At 38.1% G+C, this 15,919-nt stretch overlaps 1 protein-coding gene across 4 annotated transcripts in view; it reads right to left on the bottom strand.

Moving 5' to 3' along the window:
* GPSM2 (G protein signaling modulator 2) overlaps nt 1–15,919 on the bottom strand; it is a 30,326-nt gene that overhangs the window by 5,006 nt on the left and 9,401 nt on the right. For 2 of the 4 annotated variants that reach the window (XM_057429227.1, XM_057429231.1), the window contains 9 exons: nt 12,587–12,900; nt 5,809–6,030; nt 4,637–4,772; nt 3,982–4,124; nt 3,294–3,417; nt 2,922–3,037; nt 1,804–1,959; nt 915–1,023; nt 386–515 (listed from right to left, as the gene is read on the bottom strand). In XM_057429227.1, coding sequence (XP_057285210.1) covers nt 386–515; nt 915–1,023; nt 1,804–1,959; nt 2,922–3,037; nt 3,294–3,417; nt 3,982–4,124; nt 4,637–4,772; nt 5,809–6,030; nt 12,587–12,648 — 1,198 coding nt within the window. In that variant the 5' untranslated portion in view covers nt 12,649–12,900. Of the gene's footprint in view, nt 1–385; nt 516–914; nt 1,024–1,803; nt 1,960–2,921; nt 3,038–3,293; nt 3,418–3,981; nt 4,125–4,636; nt 4,773–5,808; nt 6,031–7,634; nt 8,224–12,586; nt 12,901–15,919 lie in introns of those variants that run through there. The other 2 variants (XM_057429229.1, XM_057429230.1) reach the window with 2 other exon arrangements.

The following is a 15,919-nucleotide window of genomic DNA, read 5'->3' as shown; positions in this document are numbered from 1 at the left end:
ATACAGCAATTCTGAGTTCCAAAACAATGCAGGTAAATATATCAGCAGAGAATAAATAACCACTAATAAAAGCAGCTTTCAGAACCACATTGCTATAAGCTACTTGAGTTGCTTTCATGGGACACAGGAGAAGGATAATGGGTCTCTGACCAGAATTCATTTCTACTGTAACCCCTGAAAAAGGGTTTTCCTGGAAAAGGAGGAGCTGAAGGGGTCCAATAATGCAGAAACAACTTATTTTTCTTTTTGGCAGGGGGGGAGGGGGGAGAGAGGGGAGTAGGGGAACAAACCCACAGCCTGCTCAACTCAACCCTCTGTAATCAGAAAACAACAGATTCTTTAAGTTCACTGTTAGCAAGTACTGCAGAAATAGGCATGTATTTACCATTCAGACTGGTATCTACTGCATGGCTTTCTGCCATCATGGAGTTGTTTGTGCTGTAGCTTAATCCAAGAACCATTTGAAGATCTGAGAGATTAAGTCTCGCAGTGAGTTCTCCACTTTTATCTCCTACCTGAAAACAAAAAAAATAAGTAGTTCTATTATTGTAATAAAGTATACACATATGTAAATAGAAAGCTAACCTTGTCCCCTAGAGTTCTGAGAGAAAAAGGCTGAAAAAGTTTTCCTGGTTGAAAAACCTGAGTCATCCTTTTAATGAAAAAAATGACAACTAAAAGGTACATAAAGCCTAGAACACCTCTGCTAGGCTGTTATCTTGGATTCCATCATGATGCTGTCAAATGTGGCACTAGAACTAAGGGAGATAGGGCTGAAATAATTTGGAATCAAATATCTCAGAAATCAGTCAAAATCCAGTTCATTATTCAAAGTCACATGCATGGATCATCTCCAAAAAAAATCACTTTGTGAGAGCAAAACTACCAACTTACAGGCAACATGAAACTCATACCTCTCGTGAGATTTCCAAGTGCCTTTCTGCAAAATGCATAGCTTGGTCGTGATTTCCCAGCGCAGTGTAAGCATTCCCTAAACTCCAGCATGCTCTTCCTTCACCAATTCTGCAGAAAAAATTAAAACTTTCAATTATACCATTCCTTGCTGAACACTAGGGGTCGGGTTTCCATAATACTGCCAAAATAAGATTGCTGTGCCAAAAATTAAGGCTATCGTCTTCGAACACCAAGAAGTTTTTGTGTTTAAAGGAATGTGATCTAGGTATAACCATAAATATGAGCAAATCTAATAACAATACTAATTTTTAAGCTCACAGGAAATATAATTAATTCAATTCTGCAAGCATGAAACGTTTTACAACCTACTTTGCTTTTCCTCAGATTGCATGCCTTATTATTCTTCACATACTGTTTATTGAGTTAGAAGTACATTTAAATGTTGTAAAAAATTTTACGTGCACCCAACATCACAAAAAAGGCATTATAAATTATGATTATAAAATAAGCACTAGTTGTAACTGTATTATTCTCCTTTCCTCATCCCTTCCCATATTTTTAATCTGTGGAAAAGCAGGAGGTGTATTCTTGTGAAGGTATGCAAAACTATTACAATGAAGTCATGAAAAAGAGAGCTGCTTTTCTTCTCCTTAATTTACAAAAGAAGATGATGTGGAGTCAGTCATTCATTGCTTCCGTCTTTCACCTCAGACTCATTAGCTGCAATACCTCCACGAGTAAATATTTTTTTTCCACATGAAAACTGGAGCCCAGCATAGCAGGGAAAACACATTACTTCAGCTGTCTTAAAAGAACAGTGACAGCAGAGGTAAGAGCTAACAGGATTTGGTATGTCACGTACACATTAAACAATCTCTTAGAGCTTACTTGTCATTTAATTCCTGAGCAATCACAAGGTGTTTCAAATGATAATCAATTGCTTTTTCATAGTCTTGAAGCAAAGTGTATGTGTTCCCAAGGCTGTAGCAGGCCTGTGCTTCCACAGCTCTGTCTTTAAGCTGTCGAGCCAGCTGGAGCGTCCTCCTGAAAGAAGGGGTTAGTCACCTCAAAAATCACTGCAAGAAGTTTATAGAAGTACACTTGTGCAACTAAAAAAAGTTATTTATACAAATTAGGACACCATGCTAGCAAATGGGCTGCTATTCAATCACTATCATGTACACTCTTACAAGATTTTGTCTTCCACTCCCCTCCACAGCAACCTATTTCCATTTACTTTATTAGAACAGACTGAACCCTTAAACAGCATCTTCAAATTTTAATTTATTGCTTCATCAATAATTTATAGCACTTTCCTGACAGTTATGCACTTGAAACAGCTTGGTATATTGTTTATTCTCCATCAAAATGAGCAAGACAGACCTATAACTGCCGATCCAGACTGCCACTGCTGGGCAAGAAAAACGTGAGTACTAAGAGGAATCTTCTCAGTACTGAAGCTTTTTCCCCTTTCAGAAAGGACAAGTAGGCTCTGAAATTCATGTAAGACTTAGCCTGTCTCTTCATCAAGCTTGTATTTTCCCAAGTTACAGTAGCTACTGCTTAGTGGTACAGAGATCAAGAAAAGAAGTCTTGATTGAGAATACAGACTAGGTATGTAAAATCATTCTGATATGCACCACCTATCATCCTGACAGCTCCCCATCTCAGGTGTACTGAAGTTATTTCAGAACTTGCTAAGAGCGAAGACATTAATGCTTTGATTCTAGAATAAAGGGAATAAATGCCTATCAACAGAAAGGTTTCTTATCTACAATGCTGAAAAGAATCTACTTAAAGTAACATAAAAAGTGAAAAAAAAATTAGTGCTGCCCCTCCCTTAAAATTAAACAACTACAGAAAAACATGATCTTTTGCTAAAATCATATTCAGTTCTCCTCTAAAGATATGCTGAAGAAAAGGCTACTCTACAGTGAACTAAAGTACCACACACAACAGAAGCAAACTGTACAGGAAGAGGTATAAATTCTAAGCAGTCAACTGACTTGTAGTATTCTGAAGCGGTTTCAAATTCACCCAGGAAGATGTAGGCGTTTCCAAGATTGCTGTATGCTCTTCTTTCCGCTGATCTATCGCCAAACTCTTTTGCAATTAGGAGACGCTTAAAAAACAAACATAGAATAATTGTGTTATTTGCTCTATTTTGTCTTTTCTTACACATTTGAATATAGAAATGCACACTCATAGTTTTTCTCCCATGCCTCTATATTGTTCTCCAGGCCACAGTGCTTCAAAAGAACAGCCAATCATCTTGAAGTTGTGCCATGAAGATTTAACACTTGCATTGGAAAACTTGCAGCAAGATCCAACCCAAGACATGTCCTAGAACAGAATTCCTTACTAGCACATTGCTGTACCTGTTCATGGGCTAAAACCGCGCTCCTGAAGTTGCCCAGAAGATAGTGTGTGTTTCCCAGGTTTCCAAAGGCACGTCCTTGTGCTGCTCTATCACCCAGCTCTGTTACTATTGACAGATTTTCCCTGTTTCAGGGGAAGGGAGAAGGGGAAGAATAGTGACTTTTAAACAGGGTTTTTTTAACCCTCGCAGTAATTTAAATATTTATTTTTGTTTTAATCTTTCCATCTATAAAAGGAAAAGTTCTATTTAATCTGATCTGTTTTCTACTTTGGCTTATTTTAATGGCCTTTATGCAACCATAAATCTTCCACTGAGCATGAAACATTTCCTGTGAGATCCTGAACTTAACTGCACCTTTTCTCAAGATGGTTTGCTCGCTTCTAATCGCAGAGCTACGGTAGATACAAATACACCAAGGTCCTATCACTGACTCAGTCTGGTTTGAAGAATACTGCTGGATTCTAACATAAGGGAAGGACTTACCAGGTAGTAAGAGGTACAATAAAAGGAAGGGCATAAGAAAAAAATAGTGCACTCCCCAGTTTAAAAGGGAAAAAATTCACAGGTACCACTGTTCTGAATGGAAGCATGCCACAGTCAGTTCATGATTTCACAACTCTGCCAGTACTCTAATGAAGTAGATTATCACATCCTCTCATTCCCCAACATTTAAAGCTACTACTTACTCATAATAAGTTGCAGCTTTTTGTAAAGCATTTTTCACATCATCTGGAAGTTCCCCTGGGTCATGAGTCCCAACACTGGCTACATTTTTCCCTTTAGAGTGATATACGTTTCCCAGATTATACAGTGCTCTTGCTTCTCCAACCTAAACCAAAAGGCAGCATTACAATTTTATGCTTCAGAGTCTTCCATCACAACTAACAGTACCACCCACAGATAGGAAAAGAAGTTTGTTAACCAGTTGTCAAAATATGCTCTGTCCATTCTTAACTTATTCTTGACATCCACCTTCTCCCACTCAGTTACATCACTTCCTTTTGAGATGCCATACACATACTAATTCTTGAGGCCAATTATAATTAAAAATTAAATAAATCAATTAAAACAAACAAAACAAAAACAAAAAAAACCACCAATCCAAAACAAAAACCCACCACCACAAAATGGGATAGTATTTGTTATCCTGGATCTATAATCTTCCAGGTGCAAACAACTATCTTGCAATCTAACAGATTCTTACTGTCTTGAAGAAATAATGCAGTATTTATTCAATATGCAGTATTTACTTCCCTCTGAAAGGTGGCACACATCACCAGTACAACAGGGTTCACTAGCATATGTTAGCAGTTTACTTCCTGGTGCCTGAGCAATTCTTACCTTATCATTTAGCTCTCTGGAAATATCCAGATGTCTCTGACAACAAACAATAGCTTCTTCAAAATTCCCAAGTACCTTTAAGGTGTTGCCCAGATTCCCACTAGCTTTAGCTTCACCCAGTAGATCTCCAATTGTTCTAGAATTGCACAAATAAAGCACCCAGTGAATGAGTGTACAATTTGAAACCAAGATAATCAATGTATAGTAGACAATTAGAAGAAAAAAATATTAAAACCATGCAAGTGTGTATGTATTCAATTTTATATCTAAACTGCACTCACATAAACTTTGTTCAGTCTTTGTTCAGACATTTCATTTTGTTGGTGCTGTCTGTGCAACAGCTAGTTCACGGCATTCAATTAGATTCATCTACAGAACATTAATTTCTTTTAGGAAGGGAATAAAGAGAATTTTTTAATGGTTATGTAAAAGGCAGTCCAAGAATTAGAATGAGAGGTTTAACTACTGCTGCATTTTACTGGACTACCATAGTCTTACATTATTTCCAAGACATACTTGTCTCCTAGAAGGATCTAAGGTAAAGCCACATTCCTAGATTCTAAACGAGACTTAAGCCAAAAGACTGCCACTGAACCACTGAGAATGTGATACTTCAGGAATAACACAAAAAAAAAACAAGTTCCCAAAAGGTTGCAGCACTTGAGCAGGTTAAGGCAGGGAGAACAGGAGATACGTGCCTAAATTGAGGTCAAGTGCATTATGTGCCTCTGTCTTTTACTGGATCTATAGCCAGTCATTAAAAAACAGATGCATAAATGGCATGTGCAAAGCACAGGGGGTTTAGATTTCACAGTATTATGTTTTACAAAGAGAAACATGAATGAGTTCTGCCTAGTAAACAAGAGAGCCAGGCAAACTGAGTTAGAAAACAGGAAAGGGTGAAGGAAGGGTGGATTTAAAGAAGCCATTTAAGTATCCACAAACCTGGCGAGGTCTCAGTCAGTACTAGGATTATTGCATGAGACCAAGTATTAGCTCCAGGTTAAAGGGCAATCAAGCTACCTAACAGAACCCCTGTCCCTCTGCTGTCACCACATTCCCTCACTAAGAATATTAATAGTAGGGTTTGGTAAAAAAAATGAACAGTCAACTGCTCATCTCTACCAGGATGGGATGACAGGGAGAACATGGTTAAAGAAAGACAAGATTACCTTGCAAGAGTTAAATCATGGTGATGGTATTCCAAGGCCTTTGCATATTCATGCAAGTAGAAATAGGCATTGCCTAACTGGCTGTAAATAGCACTGAGTGTTTTTAAATCTTCAGTTCCAACCTGAACAGCTGCTTCAAAGAAAGACACACCAGCTCGGCAATCTCCTGCTTTACACAGGCGCTCACCTTCCAAAGCCAGCTCCAGGCAGGAAGCCTCCATCCTGCACAACATAAGCAAAAAAAAAACCATGGTCACTCTAAATGCAGAACTTAGTCCAGTAACCAGAGTTCTGAAACAGTTATTTTAGTCAGGAGGGTCTCCATTTGTTTAGGACAGGGACTCAGCACCACAGCACAAGCAATGAGCTTTGTACTGTAATATTACTGACACTAATGCTGAAATGGAAGATGCAACTTCAAAGGTGGTGAGCAAACATAACATTAGAGCAGCTTCACCATTATTGTTTTTTTATTCTTCTTTCCTTTTAAGTCTCAGGAGGAAATCCAAACAGTGTTTTGTCCATACACAGCACCTTTAGGATTCAAAAATGCAGTTTTCACCATCTACGTGATCTCAGAGAAGTGACTTAGAAAAGAAGCTATTATTGGCAAATATCAGTTTTGACAAACATAAGCTCTTTTATTTTTAGGCTCATATCACAGTTACCTGCAAAATGTTCCATGAAAAAAATAATACAAAGTCAATTTTTCCTGTGTATCAAAGACCGTGACTGTTTTTCCTGAAGTTGTTTCCTATGCAATTCAGTACTCCTCATCATTTCCTATAGTGGCACTGCTATGTAAATTCTCTGAGTGTAAAGAAAACAGATCTACACTGAATTAATGACAAAACCTATGTCAAGGCAAGTTACTTAACTGAGATGCCATCATGCAGGACTCTATGGAATACTTTTTATTACTGTAAGCAAATAATTGTAGAAAATACACCAAGCAGTAAAGAAGGAAGTTATGAATTAATATATATAATTTGTAGAAGATTACATTTTGAATAATACGAAAGCAGCTGTTACAGAACTGCAGCTGTCAGAACACATTCATATGTGGTTTTGCTGCTGGGAATTCAGGTGTGCAAAAGGTAACATTTCACTAAGTGTTAGTGATTATATACAAACATTTCCTAATGCGAGGGAGATGAGCGAAAGAGAGGAATGAGAAGATGACTTTAGGTCTTCATCCTGAAGTGTATTTTCAAGATATGTGCATTTTAAAAAGCTCACAAAACTATCATCCTTCTACTTTCACAATGTTTTAAAAAAAAGGAAATTCAGTCAGAGCCTTTCTGTAAGTGCTCAAAAAGGGTGTGCTGATACTGCCAAAAAGGGGACATCAACTTTGTAAATCTGTCCATTGTTTTGAATTTTTCTTATTTCAAGGGGTTTATACAGTATGTATCAAGGCTTGCACTCCAAACAAGAACATTTGATGTTGTTAAAGATTTCCCCATTATGCCATGATTTGATATTTACCTGCTTGTAAGAATAAAACTTTAAAATTCTATTCCTAAAACTGTTTCCCTTTGTACACACAGATCAATAATAGCAATAAATGCTGACTTTTCCAAAAGCTTTTTTAATGGCAACACCAGAAAAGAGCTGTTTTGACAAGACACAGTGATAGATATTTAACCTACTTGCACTGTTGACATTTCATTATTTTTCTAATTTGGAAAAAATTAGGTTATATGACAGTCTACTCTAATCCGAATGGGAAGGAAATATTTTGGAAATATCCAATGACTTTCAAGAGAATTAGAAGATTCTGGATCATAAGTAAAATAAGTTACCAACACAAAGTCGTACCATACCTGCTGGTCTTCGACATTCCACAATTTAAGCACAACGAGATGGCAGACATATTTAACTATTTAAACTAAAACCACATGGTAGCTGTTGAAGATGCAGACAGAAACTGATAAGTCAGGCATGAAGTTCTTCCCAGGCCCAACTTCTCATGTTGGATATCCGTAACACACGCAGTATTTTTAGGTTTGGAAGCTCTTCTCAGAGAAGTGAAAGTATTCCTGTTTGCTAGAATGCACAACCTGGGTTTTGTTACACTGTGCATGTGTTGAACGTCAGACAGAAAAAGGCAGAAATGATTAGGTACAGTTAAGTACAAGGCAGAAATGATTACACCATCAGCAACTGAAGGTTTAAGACTTAAAACACTTCATTGGGTAATCTTAATCCTATCCAAAGAGGTTCTCTCCGGGCACCTCATGTTAACTGACATGTCCAATTAAAGTGACAGCTAGAAAATATGGCACTCCTTAGTGTGAAGGATTTAGACCATTACATAATCACATTCATTTCTTTAGATTTTTAGCTTGAACAGCTAAAAAGAGTAGAGCTTTCAGCAAAATCTGAACATGACATAATAGTCAAAATGTTACACTGCACTCTGGTCTGTAAGTAAATTTGTCCCACTAAGAAAAAAATCATGCTTGGATTTGCAACTGTGATACATCTGCCACCTATCAATGAAAAAAAAGGCACAGTTTAAAAAGGTACAAAGACAGTATCAGAGAACGCTATGGACTGGTAATTTTCCTGATATACTACATTCAACTAATCTCACACTACACCAAAGACTGACAAATGCCATGGCAGCATTATCCTTTCATCAAAGAACGTGAAACAATATTTGACTTCGGAAACCTACAAATAATATAACTTAGAAAAATCAAAGATTTGACTTCTCATACAGAACACAGAATCATAGAATGGTTAGGGTTGGAAAGGACCTTAAGATCATCTAGTTCCAACCCCCTTGCCATGGGCAGGGACACCTTACGCTAAATCATATCACCCAAGGCCTCGTCCAACCTGGCCTTGAACACTGCCAGGAATGGAGCATTCACAACCTCCCTGGGCAATCTATTCCAGTGCCTCACCACCCTAACAGGAAAGAATTTCCTCCTTATATCCAATCTAAACTTCCCCTGTTTAAGTTTTAACCCGTTACCCCTTGTCCTATCACTACAGTCCCTAATGAAGAGTCCCTCCCCAGCATCCCTATAGGCCCCCTTCAGATACTGGAAGGCTGCTAGGAGGTCTCCACGCAGCCTTCTCTTCTCCAGGTTGAACAGCCCCAACTTCCTCAGCCTGTCTTCATAGGGGAGGTGCTCCAGTCCCCTGATCATCCTCGTAGTCCTTCTCTGGACTTGTTCCAACAGTTCCATGTCCTTTTTATGTTGAGGACACCAGAACTGCACACAATACTCCAGGTGAGGTCTCACGAGAGCAGAGTAAAGGGGGAGGATCACCTCCTTCGCCCTGCTGGTCATGCTCCTTTTGATGCAGCCCAGGATATGGTTGGCCTTCTGGGCTGCAAGTGCACACTGCCGGCTCATGTTCATTTTCTCATCAACCAACATCTACGAAGGCTTATACCCAGGCTGATGAAAGTTATGAGTCTTTAATTCAACCATAACTACAGGAAGTAAATAAGAATGGGAATTAGGAACTGTTTGTGTAAAACAATCCCACTATTTAATACTACTCAAACGCAACTCTAGAAAGGCTGCATTAATAGGTTGCCAGAATATGTACAGCTAGTTAAAGCTATGATTCTATTTGGATCCATTTGGATTCTTACTGACCTTCTACAATTTCAAAGTCTAAATAAGCCATTAAAAAAATAATGAAGAAAACAAGATATTTATTTCCAATTGCATGTATCCAATATTAGTATTTTATTCACATTATGGAAGAGCTGTGAAATCATCCAGTTATTTTAAAAGTTTGCAGGCTTATCCATCAAGTGCCAAAACCAGACTCAAAAGAGGTTTGGGTTTTAGATTTTTTTTTTCCCCTCCATTATTTATGAAGTTATTTCTGTTATTAAAATTAACCTTTTTTTTTTTTTTCCCTCCCTAAGATTTCCTTAGGTCTTCTCCAGTCTTAAAACCATCACCCCTTTGGAACATTTAAACTACCCCTACTAATAGTTAAACAGCATACTGACAGACTGGACTGTGTCAGGTTATCAATATTTTAGGAAGTCATTAAATAGTTACAAGGAGAATATGAAATTACTCCCTCTGTTCCCAGAGCTGAATTCAATTACTTATTTATTCAACACCCAGTGGCTAAACAAAAGATACACTGAATCTGCAGAGACGAGAAGAGAATAAGGCCCATTCATCTGTGCACTTGCAATAAAATTCTGTTCCTGCTAAACTGGCTAATGTTTTTCCAGATATTACGGTGGAAATAGTCACACAGGGCTTTGTTTTGTTACTCTGTTTGTAGTTGCCTGGCCTGTTCTCTGAAAGGTTGGCATCTCCTGAATAATTTCTCATTTGTAAAACTATCCCATCCTTATCTGTCCCTCTAAGCTTTTCATCTCGCCTGGCTCCCTTTTCTCTTTTCTTCCCCCTGCCTATGATACATGTAACATACCTAGAGACTAAACAAGAAAATCCTATTGTATCTCTCCAACGCAGATGCATAAATTTCTTGATGCCACACTAACAAAGATCTTATACTCTCCCAACTCCTACCCTTAGTCCTGGTTTCTGTACATATCGCAGAAGCATACCACACTGACCCCTACGAACACCTTAACTATACCTCCACTGCAGCACTGTCTTTAATCAAACCAGGTTTGACAGGAGACTTAGAAACAAAACAACACACAAGCACCACATGCATACAACAAAGAAACCACACAGCTGAATCAGGCTTTTTTTTTTTTTTTAATTCCGGTCAAGATAAAAACAGTTACAAGTTTCTCATGTATGCATTCAGCAGGCCAAGACAAGCGAGTTTTACAGTTACTCTATAGATGACTTCTTAGCCCCATTTTTTAACTTCAGCGTTTTCAGTCACTAAACAACAAAAAAAAGCCAGCTTCCCCCCACCAGCATAAGCATTTTTATGGCTGCTACAGCGATAGTGGTCAACTAGAGTGGGGAGAAACAGCTTGCACAGTATGAAAAACATCCACAATAAAGCCTCTTCTTCGGAGTGGGCCACCGACTTCTTTTTAAAGTCAGTTCTATTGGAATACCAGAAAGAAGGGAAAAGCAGTCAAACCCAAATGAGCCTGGGACATGACCAGCAGGTAAAAAAAAAAAAAAATATTACAAATGCATTAAGTAATATCCCCCCTCCCCTCAGTAATTTATGACCTATTCTTTCCTGCATTAAATTTTAAACTACAACCAAGTACAATCTTTCCAAATTACAGCTATTAAATTAAATCATCATAAAATTCCAGTTCAATATACTAAATGAACGTGCAGCTCCTCTAAGTTTTAGAAAACTTTTGTATTTTTAAAAAAATTAAAAGGATTATGCCTCCATGTTTTTTAAATATTCATCCAATCACAGTTCTTAAGGAAAGGTTTAATAAGGCTATTTAATGATACTGTTAATCAGTATCATTCAAGCCTGTACTGAAATAGAGGACAAAGCAGTAAGACGTTTTGCCCTGACTGTGCTTGCCAATTTTTCTGCAGTTATTTTTGGCTTGTCAGTTTAAACGAGACAATTGGTTGTGCCGCTTTCTTCTGCCATTTACTTCTATAATAGTACCCTGAACAGCTCCTGCTTTTATCAGCGGGTGAGCAAGAATCTTCCATAGTCACCTGGGGAGGACCAAGAGCATCAACAACAGCAAAGATAAACATGGTACAGGAATGCTGGGACGTAGATACATTCAAGATACACTGAGCACAGAGAAAATAACATGCTCACACACTTTGGGATTTCTGCTCTCAAAGCCACCTTATAAAGATTTCAGCAAAATAAAGAGAGCAGAGTTTAATTGCTAGTATCCTTCCTGACCATGAAAAAACTCCTCCTGCTGACTGCACTGCTCACCAGAACTGTACTTCTGCTCAGTGGATTAGAGGACTAAGCAATCTAACACTGAGAAAATGTTTTCACATGTACTGTCTTTCAAATAAGGATAGTGCTTAGTTCCTGTTAGCTAGCAAGGACAAGGCCTCCAAAGCCAGAATGACCACGATAGAGGGGAACACACAACAAGAATGACACTTCATATTATTCTTAGAACAATCTTGTCAGTGTCCCAGTGTCCCTTCATACTGAATGAACTGCAAGATTTACCATTCCAAACACCAGCCATCCAAATACCATGCACTACACAACGCTTCTGTTGCTCAGGTTCATTAGAGCAAGTCTGAAGTGCTAACATGTCCTCCCACATCCGTAAAGGGGATTCCAGACGAAAAACGGCAAAAGTTCTCAGAAGAGAAACCACATATCCTCTTGACTTGCAGCAACAGTACTTTTTTAGACCAAGATATCAAGTTTCTATCTATCAATCTCATTTCTTCATCATAAGCAAGAAAAATACTGCTGTAGCTGATGGTGCACCTAAAAGTTCATTGTTCACAGAAGCAATAATGGGACAAGTACAAAGAACTTGAGCACACAAAACTCAACAACTGGCAAATGCAGACCAGAAGCTAAAAGGAGAGACAGCTGCTATTACCATGCAGGAATCATACCTCATATCATTCCATCAGAAACAGAAAGAAATACAGACAATGGTGTTATTCTGAAACCACACACAGTTCCAATACTATACAACCATGTAATTATGCTAATATAATCTATTACAAAACTGATTTTTCATAGTTCAAAATCCAAGAAAAAGAAAAGTTATTCTAGCTTTCAGTGTCAATAACATTAGTAACAGAAACACCAAACTATTTGTTGCAAGTGGTTTAGTTTTCTATTATTAACTATACTTACTCATCCGTACTAAAATTAACAGTCTTACCTGTAACGAACATGAAAGGAACGATCTTCACGCATGCTTATCAAAACATTATTTTCCTCCATTGAGTTGCATTATCAGTAGAGAAAATGTTAGTGTTCTGTAATAGGGTAAGTAGTTTACTATGGAGAAATGTTGCCAGAACAGCATTCCAGTTAGTACATTAAGAAGTTGGAGTAAAGATATCCTAAGCTCCTGCTGAAAACCTCTTCTTTATTAGTAAGGTAACGAGGTCACTGTCAGACACATCTTAAACCTTCAGAAACGTGTTCAAGTTCTTTCATCTGTAGCCCTTTAAGCTCCATTCAGCTTCGTTTCTGCAAAGGGAACACAAGATGCTTGGCTTGAAGTCTCATAGTCAGTTAATAACTCATAATCATTTGCAGCTGATGTAAAAGCATAACACTACTCCCACCAAGCAGGAAATGTCAATCAAGAACTTAACACCAGAGCCAAAGCCTTCTACATACATATATCAATTCCTGTAGGCAAGCAAGGAAGCAAAAAGTGTTTAACAAAAACGCTTTCTCTTCAGTTGGAAATTTGGAGTAATTTACCCTTGTTCGTATTCTTTGGCCTTGTGACATTCCAAGCAAGAAGTTTAAAGAACAAAAGCTACAGAATGAGAGGCATAACATAAATTTCAAAATGCTTTACACGTAAACAGTACTGCTTAAGCCCCGATAGCTAGCTGAACTCCTACAGCAGTCTGAACTGGCTGGCACTATCCCATATGGAGATCATCCCTTCTGGAGATCATCCCACCTAGAACATCACAAGCACAGAAGTAAGGATAGGTTTAAGCTCCATTCCCCTTTCCCCTCCCCACTCCCAAAAATAGAGGGGGAAGTTTGGGTGTGGGGTTGGTTGTTTGGATTTTTTTACACTGGCTTCACTTTCCAAGTTGCTGCAGCATTGTCATATGAGCTCCAGAGTCTGCTCCAAAGGGACTGCAGCAGCCAGTACTTAAACATCAGATATGTTTAGGCTGTCAGGGAAAAGATGAACAGAAAAGAAACTCTGTGTTAAAAAGTTTACCCACTTTTAAGGATATTTTTGGTTGAGGAGATGACATTTATTGTTCAGTACTAATATTACCTTCCCTTGTAAGTAAACCTATAATTGAGTAATTCACAAATGCATGTTTCATCCAGACACTCCAAAATACCAAAAGAACAGAGCTCAGATTTAAAGCTGTCACCAGAAGAAAACAACCCTCTATTTTTAGCTGTCAATGTAAGCCATGCCCTTCCTCTCACGAGTTTTATCAAGTACCAGCAGCGAAGACTCATGCTTCCCATCATGCTCTACCTTGACAGCACCTCTCAAACAGGCCATCCACATTCTCCCTGTTAAAAAACTACTCTGCCCTTCCATGGTCATCATTGGAATTATGTGGCATCAACAAGTGGGTGTGGGTATATTTTACAATTACAAAGTGTGACACATGCAGTTTACAATCCCATTGCAGCCTACACACTGGGAGGACTGTGTTACAGGTATTTACTCTCTGGAAGCTTGTCCAAACATCAAATTAGATAACTCACACAATCAGGGAGCTCTGAGCCACCTCATCTACAGCAGTCACTCACCAGCACTCCTGCTGCTCACCAAATGCAAGGAATTCAAATTTCTCTTCCACACAGATGCACTCATGCAAAATGCCACATGCCACAAACTAAAAAGTGTGTACTTTGGCAATTGCCACAGATCATGAGACAATTTACTGTGGCAATTTGTGTATTTATCCTGTACCTGTTATTAACTGAATAATTGAAGAAGCTTTTTTACAAAATAAAAAGCCTATTTAAGGCTTTATAAAAAGTTCTATTTAAAAATACATCAGAATGCCTGTATTTATTTAAATACCAATTATTTTTTGCAGAACATTTCACATCAGCTGTTTATAACTCCATTTACCTGAGCCAGGCTTCTGTACTCGTCCTTAGCCTCATCCTCTGACTGATGCCACCACCTCCCATCAGCTGGAACCACTGCTCCTGCTTTCTTCCCTCCTTGCTGGCCATATGGCACATTCCTGGTCTCAGAAAGGTGATATGGACACACCAAAGTTGGCCAACGCATCATGATCTCAGATCCAACAAAAGTTACTGGGTCTGGTCTTCCTATTTCACTTCCTTCTCCCGTAACCCATTAGGATGTCAAATTATGCCTTCACCAAACAGGTAATCAGTAAGCAACCTTAAAACATATTAATTACAGTGGTGGATTCAAAACTCAGAGGTGGAAATCAATGAACAATTCCACAGATACCATCTCTCAGGTGTAAACTCGCCTTGGGAGGATTATCTTATAGCAAACTAAGCACTTTGCTCTTGCAATTGATGTACAGTAAGTATACAGACTCTCTGCAACCAAGCTTTTCCTGAACTGGTGATCAACATGGAATTGACTCAGAGGACACAGTACTTCAGCAGAAAAGCCCAGTGGATTAGTAAAAAAAAATCAGAAGTTCTACTCTATTGGCATGCACAACAGTGAAATGGCTTTCACCTGAACTGCCATTTTTCATTAAAATTTCATGCAGCATAAAAAAAAAGCACTTGTTGATTACTAGGAAAGAATCTGCTTTAGTGCTTTACATTTATTCTCTTAACACCTCTAAGCAATACAAAATCCATAACAATGTCAGAGAGCTGCCTTTCAGGGAAGAAAAAATAGAAAATTGAAGTTGTATATACAACTTGAAAATGCATGATTTTACCATTCCAGCTGTCAAATGCTGCAATAGTCCTAGCTTTATTGCAAGTTCAAAATAGTGGGGAAAAAAGCACACAAGAGAAAACTGGGCCTCCTTCAGAAGTGGAAAATTAAACTGGTATTACTAAATTACACAGCAGTATGACACCAAAACCAACACCACCACCTCCCAAAAACAAATAAAGCAAGGCAGAAGTTAGGCAATCCAATGTGACACCCAGCTTATACCCCACAATAGACAAATCATGTGCTTTATCAACTCTTTTTTAGGAGAATAAGGTGAGCCATTGCTATACACATCCATCCTGGCTATAAGCAGCTGAAGTATCTTCAATCAAACCATTAGTAAAAAGATAACTTTGACTCCATGCAATGCTTTATCTAAAAAAAGCCCATACTTACCACTCTTAAAAAGTCACTTTTCATTCTTTTTGATTAAACCACAGATTTCTTTAGAAGCTTTATTGATAAAGAAGCTTGGGGTTTGCATCGCATGAGGTTATAAGACATTTCTTTACTAAATTCTACGAATCTATTTTTGATTATCTAAAACTAAAATTCCACTTAAAATCTATTATTTTGTAAAAATTTTACAATGAAATAAAAAATCATGGT

The sequence above is a fragment of the Pezoporus wallicus genome, unplaced genomic scaffold (assembly GCF_028554395.1).
Source record: "Pezoporus wallicus isolate ANWC-B61680 ecotype Strahan unplaced genomic scaffold, APGP_CSIRO_Pwel_v1 contig_593, whole genome shotgun sequence".
Classification (NCBI taxonomy): Eukaryota; Metazoa; Chordata; class Aves; order Psittaciformes; family Psittacidae; genus Pezoporus; species Pezoporus wallicus.
Note: the sequence above shows the minus strand (reverse complement) of the source record. Positions and strands in the feature narration are given on the sequence as shown.